Source organism: Hylobates moloch, unplaced genomic scaffold (assembly GCF_009828535.3).
Source record: "Hylobates moloch isolate HMO894 unplaced genomic scaffold, HMol_V3 SCAFFOLD_4, whole genome shotgun sequence".
Taxonomy (NCBI): domain Eukaryota; kingdom Metazoa; phylum Chordata; class Mammalia; order Primates; family Hylobatidae; genus Hylobates; species Hylobates moloch.
In genome coordinates, this window is record NW_026652279.1 from 17,396,057 (window position 1) to 17,410,374 (window position 14,318).

General features: G+C 34.8%; 1 protein-coding gene across 8 annotated transcripts in view; it reads left to right on the forward strand.

Annotated features, from left to right (window-relative positions):
- CHL1 (cell adhesion molecule L1 like) overlaps window positions 1-14,318 on the forward strand; it is a 213,917-nt gene that overhangs the window by 133,391 nt on the left and 66,208 nt on the right. For all 8 annotated transcript variants that reach the window (XM_032149510.1, XM_032149515.2, XM_032149512.2 and 5 more), the window contains 3 exons: window positions 244-431; window positions 12,974-13,096; window positions 14,093-14,263. In XM_032149510.1, the coding sequence (XP_032005401.1) occupies window positions 244-431; window positions 12,974-13,096; window positions 14,093-14,263 (482 nt within the window). The remainder of the gene's footprint in view (window positions 1-243; window positions 432-12,973; window positions 13,097-14,092; window positions 14,264-14,318) is intronic.

A 14,318-nucleotide genomic window follows, 5' to 3' on the forward strand; every position in this document is an offset into this window, starting at 1 on the left:
ATTTTAATTTAAAAAAGCAAAAGCTAATTTCAATTTTAATCCTCTTATTTGTCAAGCTATTTTATGGACAGTAATATTTCTCAGATTCTTCTGAGACCCTTATTTATATTCTGTTATATTCCATTAAGTATATACTTTTTATCATAAAATGTCTTGGTTTTGTCAGTTTGATGCAATTGTTAATAAGTACTCTAAAATATGTTATTATTTTTCAGGATTATTAAGTTTAGTTTTATTTTTTAGATTTACGTGGACTAAGGATGGCAACCCTTTTTATTTCACTGACCATCGAATAATTACATCTAACGATTCAGGAACATTCAGGATCCCAAATGAGGGGCACATATCTCACTTTCAAGGGAAATACCGCTGCTTTGCTTCAAATAAACTGGGAATCGCTATGTCAGAAGAAATAGAATTTATAGTTCCAAGTAAGTACTATAATGGGAATTTCATTTTATAAATGTTTTAGTGAAGTGTTAAATAGGAGTTATATTGGGTTCCGATGAAATAAAGCGATTATTAATTAAATCAACTTATATGTGTCTTGTATTTTATTTATAAGGAAAAATTTGCTCCAGGTCTTGACACTTAAAATTGGATGACCTTAGAAAGCAACATAATTTGACTCTGTTTCAGTAACCTTGTGTCTAACATGGAAAAATATATCTGCTTTGCCTTATACGATGAGAATTAAACATATTATTAGTTAAACTTGGCCAAATTCCATGCAGTAATAGATAATCCCAAAACCTCTATGTAAACACAAAGTTATTCCCTGATAAAGCAATTTACTGTGGTGTGGGCCTGGCAACTCTTTCATGCAGCCTTCTCTCTGATCTCAGCTAATGGAGAGATCATCATTCTGTGGTTGCCTGTTGTGAAACATGCCATTTGGTCAAAGAGTCTGGGACAGAAACATGAAAAATTGTACACTGGCTCTTAAATGCTTCTGACAGGAAGTTATGCAGGCAACTCCTACTCTTGTTAGGTGGGGCAAAGCAAGTTGCATAGTCCCATCTAACATCAATAGTATGGTGCTCATTAGGAAAGGAGAACCAGCTATTGGTAATGTTAACCATAAATAAAATTTATGTAAAACTGCAAGACACTTTGCTATTAGAGGTGTATTTATCAGTAATTGTCCCCTGAAGTAGTGTACTTCATTCATAGCTTATTTGCCCTATGTGCATGGGATATCCATGACCACCTTTTATATTTTATCATGTTTTCCCCCTGTTCTTAATATATCCACCATTACACAATTTTAGCCAAAGCCTTTATAGGATAAATTGGTAAGTATAAAACTGTCAGCCAGCTTCTATTTGGCAATTTCTTCTTTTAGAGTCCTAGACGTGAAAGTATTTCAAAGAAAGTCCTAGGACTTGCAAAATATGAACACTTGATTCTGGGGGTGCAGAATGCCCACAAACTTCAGTAAAACAAATGAGGAATCTTTAACCCAAAAGTTCAGAGAGGGCATTGTATTTAAATTGTCCTAAAGTCCTTATATAATTCTAGAGGAAGGAATATAGGTCAAATTTAGACTCAGAAGTAAGGTGTGCATCTTAAAATTTATAGAGTATTTACACTAAAATTATAAGAAGAAAGTATTATCACACTATGTGGTTGATGCGGGGGAAGAAAAAATAGAGAAAAAAAAGTAAGACAAGCAGAAAGAAAAAGAGATAGAAATAAATTAAAATATATCACAAATCAAAGATAAAAGTACATAGAATAAATGCTGAGTTAAAAAAAAGCTATAAACTTTTTACAACACATCTATCTAAACCATAAGGATACAGAATTGTTGAAATGAAAAAGACAGAAAAGATATCCCAGACAAATGCTTTCCAAATGAAGGTAGGTATGACCATATTAACATCAGTCATAACAGACTTTATTTGTAAAAGCCTTCATGGAAATTAATTTACTAGACATGTATAATATTAAAATGCATGAAGCAACAATAGAACTACAAAGAGAAATAGACAAATTCACCATAGTAATGAGATATTAACATATCTTTTTCATTATTTTCTCACTCAAGCAGAGAAAAACATCAGTAAGCACATAGATTTAAAGAGTACAATCACAAGCTCTATCTAATGAAAACATATAGAATATTGTAACTAAAACAGCAAAATGAGTTTTTTCATACACACGGGGTACAAGGTTATATTTGATGATATATTGGGCTATGAGGAAAATAACATATAATTAAGTTAGAAATAATAAATAGAAAACTTAAAAAACTTATATCTTTGAAAACTAATAAATATATTTCTAAGTGAGTCTTAGGTCAAGTACCAACTGGTAAGGAAAACAATGTATTTTGAAGTGATGACAGTGAAAACTCTACATAACAAAACATGTTTAATGTAGTGAAAGCATTATTTAGAGGGATCTTTATCATTTTAAAGACATATTAGAAAAACAAAGGATGAAAATTAATTATCTTAGCTTATTAGGTAACATAATTTTAGGATAAAAATGAATGAACTAATTTAAGTCAACAGAATAAACTAGAGTGAAGGGAGAAAATAGTATAAAAGCAGAAAATAAGTTCAACAATGTGGTGTGTAATCTTTATAGTGAAAGTATCCATATTTATTAAAAAACAAAAAAAATCTAGATAAATAGAAAATAAGTAAACTATTTCTATTTATTGGAAGAATCTATACAGTTAAAATGCTCATTCTCAATGGGTTGATATATAGAAGAATTGAAATCAAAACGCCTATAATTTAGTTTTTGTTTCTCTGTTTGCGGAATGTGACCAGCTGATTCAAAAATATATTTGAGGAACAAAGGGTAAAATTCGGTAGAAATTCTTAAAGAATAACAAATCATAGGGAATTCTTGTTTTCAGAAATCAAGATTCAGCTTAATTCAGGAATTAAGCCATTATGGTTCTGTGCAGGGTTACACAAATCAGAATAGCATAGCAAACCCAGAAACAAACCCTCACATATGTAAAAACAGTTGAGGGAATTAGCACGTTAGCATGGATCTCTCTCTCTCTCTCTGTCTCCCCCTCTTTACTTTGAACTAAACATTGTGGAACAATTGATAATTCACACAGAGAAACATTTATATGGACTTCTACCTCATATCACATAAAAAATCATTCAGAGTGGTTGACAGGCTGAACAATGAAAGGAAAAATTGTTTTAAAAAGTTAGACTATTTGAACAATATGTTTATCACCAGGGTCATAAATACAGAGAAAGATTTCTTTTTCTTTCTTTTCTTTCTTTCTGGCTTTTTGGTTTGTTGGTTTGTTTGTTTGTTTGTTTTTGACAGGAACTCACTCTCTCCAGGTCAGGCTGGAGTGCGGTTTTGTAGTCATGGCTCCATGGCTCACTGCAGCCTTGAACTCCTGGGTTCAAGTGATCCTCCCACCTCAGCCTTCTGAGTAACTAGGACTACAGGCGAGTGCTACCATGCCTGGCCAATTTTTATTTTTATTTATTTTTTGTAGAGATGGGGTCTCGCTATGTTGCCCACGGTGGTCTTGAACTCCCAGCCTCGAGCAATCTTCCTGCCTCAGTGTCCCAAAGTGCTGGGATTACAAGCATGAGCCACCATGCCCAGCGTGGGATGATTTCTTTAGTCATATTAAAGCCTCATGAAGGAAATCATTAAGAATACGTTCTCCTACATTTGATTTTAGATCCTTTTTTTATTGAAAGACTTTAGGAAGAAAGTACAAACAAAAATAAGCCACAACTCAGAAAAAAAATTATTGACAATGCATATAACTAAAAATAGTATGTATTGATAAATAATTTTACAAATCTTTAGAGAAAAAGAAAAATGACAAAGTGGGAACATATATAAACTTGAGCCTCAGACTGGAGGGCCAGTAAAAATGTGAAAATGTGTTCAACATCTTTAGTTACCAGAAATAGACCTATTGTAATCCTAGTGATAAAAGCATTTGATCCTACCCAATTGGGAAATATCAGAAAATCCTAAAGTAAAAATTTTAGGTTGCAGTATACAGCCAACAGAACACGTATCCACTACTGATGACAGTCTAGTTTACTGCGTGATCTTTGGAAAATATTTTGTAATCCCTTCCTTAGTTGAAGATGCTCTTACTTATGACCAAACAATTCCATTCCATTCCCTCGCTCATGTGCTTGTGCCTCTTGTCCATATATACCAGGAAGATTTGTGGTCACATTGTTTGTATTTAAAAATATGCTGGTAAAAATACAACAGTCCACTCAAAGTAGAATGGATCAATGCATTGTGCTCTATTCATACCAAAAATACTACTCAGTGGTGAATAAAACATCAAGAATATGTTGAACAATAAAAGTAAATCTTGGAGAAAGTTTGAAATATGTAAAACTGACTACAGTTTTGATTGGTATAATTTTATTGTAAAATTATAATGAAAAATAAGAGAATGATAAAAACAATATTCATGGCAGTAATTACCTGTAATGGAAGTAAAAATTGGAAAATGGAAGTGGGGTTTGAGATCAGCACCAGACAAAAAGGTGATGATAATATTCCTATTTTGTAAAATGGGTAGTAAGTGAATGGATTTCCATTGTATTTCTTTCTTTCTTTGTGTTTTTTTACATTTATTCTGTAAACAATCGTTTTATATTCTTAAAATTAGTAAGTGTGGGCCGGGCGCGGTGGCTCACGCTTGTAATCCCAGCACGTTGGGAGGCCGAGGCGGGTGGATCACGAGGTCAGGAGATCGAGACCACGGTGAAACCCCGTCTCTACTAAAAATACAAAAAAAAAAAAAAGTAGCCGGGCGTGGTGGTGGGCGCCTGTAGTCCCAGCTACTCGGAGAGGCTGAGGCAGGAGAATGGTGTGAACCCTGGAGGCAGAGCTTGCAGTGAGCCGAGATTGTGCCACTGCACTCCAGCCTGGGTGACAGAGCGAGACTCTGTCTCAAAAAAAAAAAAAAAAAAGAGTAAGTGTGAAGCACCCTGATTTGTTTCAAGTGGACATTTCTGTGTTACTGAGATATTTTAGCATCAGAGCAGTGACATGTCAACCTGAAAATTGTCCTCAGGAGTTTGGATTTGAATTGACATTTGATAGGAAATGTCCATGAATTCTGGATTAGAAAGCATTGCCATGAAAGTTGTGGTTGATAATTGTTAAACTATATATTACATTAATATACTTAACTGAAATAAGACCAGAGAAAAGGACAGATTAAATATCTCTTGTAGGAGGCAAGTCATGAGGGTGATTCCTAACCTAAATTCTAGTGGTTGCTATGGAGACACAAAGGAAAAGGCAGCAGCTAGATCTATTGCAAAGAAAGGAATGGCAGAATTTGGTTTAAGATTCTGCAATTAAAGGATTTCGTTTTTTTTTTCTGTCATTATCTAGGCAGACCAAGTGAAGACATGAACAATATAAGGATAATTCTGACCAGAATATGATATGAGAGTATTAAGAGCTGGGAGTTGGATCTGAGCTACATTGTTGGATAATTGTTTTTTTTTTTTTTTTTTTTTTTTTTTTGCTGCTGATGCAGAAAAGAGCAAAATAAATTAGGTTTCTTATGCATCATTTCCAGCCTATCCTGAAATTACTTCATCATCTGACAGCTTTCCGCAACCATCTATATATTGAATAGTAACCCAACCCAATCCTTAGGAGTTTATAAATCAGAGACAATTTAAAGCTTCCTACAATCTTTGATCGATTCTTCTCTTAAACTGTAGAGAATTGGTTCTTCTCAAAGATTGATAGAAACTTTGTGATTCAAATGTTAGAGTTTCTACTTCCCAGTCTCCTGTTAACAAACAGAAACCTTTGTATACAATGTCCAGTTTTCTGTTTTCAACAACATTGCAGTTAAGTTTCCTAGGGAAAGAGTGAAAGAAACAACAACGACAAGAACCAAACAAACAGAATGTACCATTTTTATATACATGAAAAACTATTTAACTAAATGGATTATCCAAGACGTGGCATAGGGATTTTTTCAGTGAATTATTCAACAATCTTCCTGAAACTCCCATAATACACCAGCCACTTTCTAGTAATTTGGGATTTAACAGTCAATAAAAACAAATACTGTGCTCCAGAAATATACATCCTGTGCATGCATATGGTGATTGGGTCTGGAAAGGAAGGGACCTACTCTCTTGCCTTCATTATCCAACTATCAGTAAGGTTAAAATGATAGTATAGATAATCCTAATTTGACTGTTGAATACTACTCACCCTTCAGTGCACAGATTAGATTTCTCCACTTAGCATTTCTGGCCTATCCCAGCCTAGATTATTTTTTTCCTTTTTTTTTGGGTTTTTAAACAACTTTTTTGTTTGTTTGTTTTTGTTTTGAGACAGAATCTTGCTCTGTTGCCCAGGCTAGAGTGCAGTGGTACAAACATGGCTCACTGCAGCCTCATCCTCCTGGGCTCTAGTGATCCTCCCACCTAAGCCTCCCCAGTAGCTGGGACTACAGGCATGTACCACCATGCCCAGCTATAAACAACTTTTTTGAAGTATAATTTACATATCATAAATTTTACTTGTTTTAAGTGTATAATTAATACTTTTTATACATTATTTATTTATGTATGTATTTATTTATTTATCTTAGAGATGGGATCTTGCTATGTTGCCCACACTGGTCTCAAACTCTTGGGCTCAGGTGATCCTCCTGCTTCAGCCTCCTGAATAGCTGGGATTATTGGCACATGCCACTGTGCCCGGCCAATGACTTTTTAGTAATTTTTTTAGTGAAATATCATTATAATCTAGTATTAAAACATTCCATCACCACAGAAAGATTTCTCGTGCCCATTTGCAGTCACTCCCTGTTCTCATCTCCAGGCCTTAGGCAACCACCAATCAACTTTCTGCCTCTTTAAATGTACTTTTCTGGACATTTCATATAAATGGAATCATGTATATGGTCTTTTTCGTATGTCTTCTTTCACTTAGCAAGTTTTGGAGGTTCATCCATGTAGTAGCATGTATCAGTAGTTTGTTCCTCTATATTGCTGAAGAGTATTTCACTGCATGGATATCGTTTACTGTTAATCCATCCACCAGTTGATGAACATTTGAATTATTTCCGCTTTTGGCTATTATAAATAGTGAAGCTGTAAATTGTCTGAGGTTATTAAAGCATTTAGTTGTGTACTGTTTGGGACAGTCTGTCGATTGTCATATGTACTCGTTAGGATCCTTAAGAATGAGAAAAAATATCAGACTGTCATATCCTTCCTGTTCTGCATTGCCTTGTAGATGTCACAAGAATGCATATTATACTTTATTTCATTGATTTATTGGTTGATAGGCTGAAGAATAAAAGAATGAATAAAAGTAACACTGCAATTTGCACATGCTATTAAAATAGTCTAAGAAATGGCTGACAAGGATGAAATCTTCTATATAATAATTTAATGAAAACTAATTAGAAATATTCATGTGCTAGGTTTCTACATTTGTGTTAACATAACTTCCTCAGATTCCTCAGGACAACTTCCTTAAGATAAACCCTGGCTTTTTAGCACCCTGATTTTGCAGGGGGAGTGTAGGAAACCTGAGTGTTGTAGCCTATGCTAAATTCTACTAATAAGTGCAAATCAACAAAAAAAGATCAATTTGTTCAATTAAGGGTGCAACTTTGAATTCTAAAGCTTTAATTAAGTTCGAGGATTTTACTCTGATTCACCAAAGTATGTGAATGCCTGGAATGAAATGGGCTGAATTGGGTGTCCTTCCTTAGCATGAATTCGTTATGAGCTCATGGACTGAAAGCCAGTGTTATTTCTCTGTAGTCATAAGTGGATTAATGGGGTACTCTGCAGGAAATGGGAATCAATTAAATCTCTTTACCAACAGAACCTGGAGTTAGGGGTGATAAAGTATGTGCACTCAGTAGCATGTATTTGTGACAATGATGGCAGACTGAGCAATTTGCCAAGCATATTTAAGTGAAATGTATGGCACTCGAAATCTCACCAGGCCAGTCCTGTAAGCAGAGTGCCAAGTCAAAATAGATAAAGCTTTTTGGTATAGGAAGATTCGTCCAATGATGGAAAAAGGGGAAATAATTCAATAAACAAATCATATGTTCTACATGAAATGAACAGGATTTTCTTCCCTCTGTACTTCCATATCCTCTGAAAATGTTAATTCAAATAATTGCACAAAATCACAGAAGTTGTTAAGATGCAGGCTATAGAGAAAATCAGGAGCAGCAGCAGAAGAAAATTCCCTGTCCCTTTGCCCACCTTGTCTCTATGCATTTGGCTGTACCATGCAAAGTGAAAATATTTGAGGAGTAGCCAATATGTATTGAATAATTTTTAAGTGCTTGGTCCTATTTTAGTTGATTTATGTGAAATATTTAAATTTCAACATAAATCAAATGAGTTAGGTGTTATTACATTTCCCATTTATGAATGAGGACACTGAAACATATTAAGTAGCAGATTCAAAGATCACATAGGAAGAGATGAAGCCAGGACTCGGGCCCAAGCAGCTGACTTCAGTGTTTATGGATAATCTGATGCTACATGGTGTTGTCTATACTTTGAGACTCAGGTAACACATGCTATAGATGAGCAAAAAGGCATTGTGCTTCTTTGTTGAACGTACCTTGCTGCGAGATTACAGTATCATCTAGAAATAGGAAAATATAAGGAAACCTTCTATTTTGTTCCTTGAGTGCCAGAGAAAGATAATCTGTAGTGTTGCATAACATGGTAGCAGTGAAGATGCGTGTTTTTTGTTTTTTTGTTTTCATCAAAGTGGTTAGTTAGCACGAATTGTATTTAGTTAAATTTCCCTGATGCCATTTCACTACTACTCTTCACTCTCAAGCATGTTGGCATGATGGGATTACACAGCTTAGGTTTTATTATATCTCTACCCTTAAGAAGCTTCTACCCTGGTGAGGTGTTTGAGGAGCCTAGAGAGATGAATTCAAAGGATTCCAAGACGCCAAAGGAAAACAAAATGAGATACAGAAAGGTAAAATATTGGTCTGAATCTTTGTAACCAGTTAGTTTTCTAGTGCCTGGGCTAGAACCTAGTTTATGCTATAGGATATCCTATAGATATAAATTCTGTTTTCAGAAGTCTTCTTTATTTCAGGAATGAAGATGCTATTTTTCTGTATATTATGTTGAAATAATTGGGATGATGAGTTTTCAAAACTCATTGACAGCACCTGAAGTCATAGAGCTCCTGCAAATTTTGTATTTGCAGGTTGGTTATGCCTTGATAGTTGTGGTAATAAGACTCATGTGCAGCTAGCTTGTCTGTAGGAAAGTTTTTCTGTGATAGATTTTAACTGGGGAAGTTTTCAAAAACCTAGATGTGAATATATTTGAATGTCACTTACACCCTTGGTGTTAGTTGTTGCTAGAAATCTGTCTGTGACACTGAATAATAAATGTGAAAGCCTAATGGAGAAGAGTGAAAAGATAGATGCTGTGATACGCTTGCTTTGCTGATGCAAATAGATTAATAGTGGCATTAGATAGAAAGGAAATTGATCTCATCTAGACTTGTTTATAATGGGATTTCCAAACATTCTCTTTTTTTTTTTTTTTTTTTGAGACGGAGTTTTGCTCTGTCACCTAGCACCCAAGGCTGGAGTGCAGTGGCGCGATCTCAGCTCACTGCAAGCTCCCCCTCCCGGGTTCACGCCATTCTCCTGCCTCAGCCTCCCAAGTAGCTGGGACTACAGGCACCAGCCACCACGCCCGGCTATTTTTTTGTATTTTTTTTTAAATTATACTAAGGTGTGATTTCCCTCCCTGTGTCCATGTTCTCATTGTTCAATCCACCTGTGATGAGAAATCGGTGTTGTTTTTTTCCTGATGGTTTCCAGCTTCATCCATGTCCCCACAAAGGACATGAACTCATCCTTTTTCATGGCTGCATAGTATTCCATGGTGTATATATGCCACATTTTCTTAATCCATTCTATCGTTGTTGGACATTTGGGTTGGTTCCAGGTCTTTGCTATTGTGAATAGTGCTGCAATAAACATACGTGTGTATGTGTCTTTATGGCAGCATGATTTATAATCCTTTGGGTATACACCCAGTAATGGGATGGCTGGGTCAAATGGTATTTCTAGTTCTAAATCCCTGAGGAATTGCACTGACTTCCACAATGGTTGAACCAGTTTACAGTCCTACCAACGGTGTAAAAGTGTTCCTATTTCTCCACATCCTCTCCAGCACCCTTTTTCTTTGTATTTTTAGTAGAGACGGGGTTTCACCGTGTTAGCCAGGATGGTCTCGATCTCCTTACCTTGTGATCCGCCTGCCTCAGCCTGCCAAAGTGTAAACATTCTTGAAGTTCTGCTTAGGTAGACTGTTAAGTGCAAGTTGATTCTGATCCCTTTGCAGAGAGACCATTCAGGATCAAGTCCAGTCTTGTTGAAACAAAGTTAAGTGATTTTTGGTTTTGGTGTTGATGAAGTACCCATGTGAAATATATTGGCAAGATAAAGGAGTGTAATTACCTCATTTACATAAAAAATTATTTTTTTAATTTACTTTTAAAAGTATTACTGTTGTCCAAACTCAACAATGCTAATGTTTATCACCAGATAAACACAGTAAATGCCACTGGTTGGATTTATTTTTAAATGGAGTCATTTCTTTATTTGAATTTAGGTAGACTTCATGTCTGCTGTTGTGTTATAGTAATTAAATTTCACATTTATCTGTGAATGTTAAAATTTTCACTTTTTATCATGCCATCAAACTGACTAAATAGTTTCAAAGTCAAAGGATAAGACATAAAAAAAATCCTGAAAAATTAATGCCATTTATCTCTTCTAAAACCTTAAATTTATTGATGTATAAGTATGCATGCCTGTTTTCCAGTATTCATTTTGTATTTAGTTAAAAGCTGTTCTGAAGATTTATGGCATGCGATAGCAGTTTTGGTAGAGTTATAAATTTTCTTTTCTTTTTTATTGTTGGTGCCTTAGAAGCCAGTTGAATTATAAATTTACATTTTCAGAATTAGAATTGTATAATCTAGATTTAATTAATGCAAGGATGATAATGCTTCACTGGCTGTACTATCTGTTCGAATTGCTAGATTTTTTTGAACGCTCTCAGGGAGCAGCTCTCCAGTTAGGGATTTATACATCTTATTAATTAGCTACTTTACAATAGATATTATCCAGTGAACTGTGTATTCATATTAGGCACTGTATAGTTTGCTTGTTATCAAAGTGGATTACATGCCCTTTCCATTTTCTAATCAATATTTTATTTCCTCTGCTGCCTCTTGTATCTGAGTATAAATAGATTCACCAACTACCTAACAGCACCACTGACTTCAATGCCAGTGTTTACTGGGCTTAAGTTATAGTGAATAAAACTAAATAAGTGGTTTGAATTTGGAGATTTGGGTACATAAACGTTTTGTATATTACTATGCCTTATGTCTATAAGGTGTACTTTCTGCAAAATGTTTTCCATAACATTTGCTGTCAATCAAAGGCAAGGCTTTACCAAATAGCTGGCATGATATTTTATCTACAAGCTCTTAATGTAGTGAATATACTAAACATACTTTCCTGACTTTTGAGGGAAATTTCATGCTACCTATAGCAAAAATGTGATTCAAAGATGGTTGCTATTTCAAAAATGTTTCCAGAGACTTTTTAAAAGGAATCTCATAGAATGAACTGAGCAAGAGGAAATCCACTAAAAGACTGTCACATGGCTGAATGTATAAAGAGAACCAAAGTCTGCTTTCCAAAATTGCAAAGGCAGTGTATAACCACACCGCCCCCTGCAATGTTAAGCCTTGAAAGGTCCTTGAATTTAGACAAAAAGCAATTCACTGTAACCAGCTGGTGCATCGATAAGAGAAATGTCAGCAAATTCCCTCAACCTCTAAAGGCATGGATGGGGGTTGAGGGGCTATAGGACAAATATATACGAAGTGCACAAAGCTTCTCAAGAAGAAATTTTATGGTAAATGAGTAAACCTTTAGATTTCCAAGAACAATGAAAATCGGCTGTGAATCATAATTTAAGAATGAAATATACAAGTAGAATACCTTTTAATGAATTCCATCAAGTTGGGACTGTTATAAATGCCTTCCTAAGATCCTTCGCCTGCACAAAAGACTGTGTAATTCTATAATGCAAATTCCCCCAACAAAAGTTGAAAGACATCAATGTAATGCTCAGGAAGAATACAGTTTGAATATCCTTATAAATATCAATAATTTCCATAAAAATATTAAACTTTGGTGTTAGATTTCAAATTCTGCACAATTCTGACTTATATTCTGATTATAACTGCATTTCTCTTTTAAGAAATTGACTCCAATGTGGGGAGGACACAATAGGTTGAAATATTGACAAGTCTCATTTCCTACATCAATTCCGTTTCATTTAAATTTTTATTTACTGGGAGTAATTTCAATATGGATGGCCCTTTTTGCAACTTAAAGTGGTCAAATTTGGCTTTTCATTGCATTCTTACCATTTTCTCCATATGGGCTTAGAAGTTTTTATTTAGTGTGGTTAATACACTGAATGGGATATTTGCCAATCACATTCAAGGCCTTCCCAGTAAAGCGAGAGAGAATATGTAACTGCCCAAAGTGAAATCAGTGTTTGGAGAAAAAGATTTCACATCTATCAAAGCTAAAGCAAGAAAATCCTGTGACTCTGGGTTTATATCTCTGCTCAGAGAAATATGCACAAGTATGTTATTGCCTTATTGTTGTCACATAACAAAAACATTATTGTCTGGGGTTTCAAAATGCAGAAATATTTTTAAAGTCGTGTAAAGATGCACACCAGTTTCTTAATAGTATTTATCTCTGCAGGGGAGATGTAAGAACCAGGATCTGTAGCATAGAATTTATTTAAATTGCTCAATTTTGGAAAAAAAAAAAGAATGTATTAAAGTATTTGTTGTTGTAGTCAAAGTTAATTTTAAAATAACACATTAAAATGATTTTTTACACCAGGTGTTCCAAAATTCCCAAAAGAAAAAATTGACCCTCTTGAAGTGGAGGAGGGAGATCCAATTGTCCTCCCGTGCAATCCTCCCAAAGGCCTCCCACCTTTACACATTTATTGGATGAATATTGGTAAGTAATGCTCCGTTCCATCAAAAAAGGGGGACATTTTAATTCTATCCATCATATCAATAACATAATGAATCCAAAGACAAAATAAAAAATAAAGATCTCTTAATTTTTTTCATATTTGAAGAGGAGATGCTACTAATATGATAAGGTTTGTCTATGAAGACAGTACTTCTTATATTTCAAACAGTGCACTTACCTTTGGAATATAGATCATGTGAAAGCTGAGGATGGCATGGGTTTGTGTTGCTAGCTTCATCTTTCTATTTTAGTAATGCTCTACCTGCTAATTGCAGTCACCTACCAAGAAATTAGTATTAACTTTTTTGCTTAATTTTCTAAAAGGTTTGCTGACTCTGATCTGAAATTCGAGCTTTGTAAGGTCTACTTCTAGCATATGCCTTAGCAGTGCTCTCTACATGTTTTCTCATTGTGAACCATAGAGAAAAAGGCTATTTGTACAGCACTCAGAAGAAAGCAAATGAAGCTACTCTTAGGTACAGCCAATTGTTCCAGACGTCAGTTCCCCTAGAACCTTCCAGGCTGCAACCAGAACAGGGAGATGAATATCACAGATAAAACTTTTGGAGAGCTTTTTGTTTTTCCTTTTTAAATCATGTTTTAAATAAATGTGATTCTCAGAAAATACAAGTGATAATTAGGTCATTGTCTGCATTGATCGGTTTTCAGTTAAGCCAATTCAGATTCATAGAGCAAAGGTGGAGACCAAGATGGTAAACGGAGTTTACCACTGTTTGTCTACCAGCGGGCTTCTTTTGTTAATGGTAAAAAGTATGCTCCCAAGGGTTTTGCTGTTGTTTTTGTTTTGTTTTGTTTTCCTTTTTGCTCATTTTTCCTGTAGTAAGACCAGACTTGAGAGGAATTAAAGAGCAAACAGGAAAAATCAAATGAAATAATAATGTAAAAGAAAATGAAAAAGGAAGATGAAGCACAATAAGGGATAATTGCCCTTTTCAATGGCAAGATATCTCTTTTCAGAATTAGAACACATCGAACAAGATGAAAGAGTATACATGAGCCAAAAGGGAGATCTATACTTCGCAAACGTGGAAGAAAAAGACAGCCGCAATGATTACTGTTGCTTTGCTGCATTTCCAAGATTAAGGACTATTGTACAGAAAATGCCAATGAAACTAACAGTTAACAGTTGTAAGTCCAAATAATTTATTGTTTCATCATGTATGCTGAATGCAAATGTGTCTGT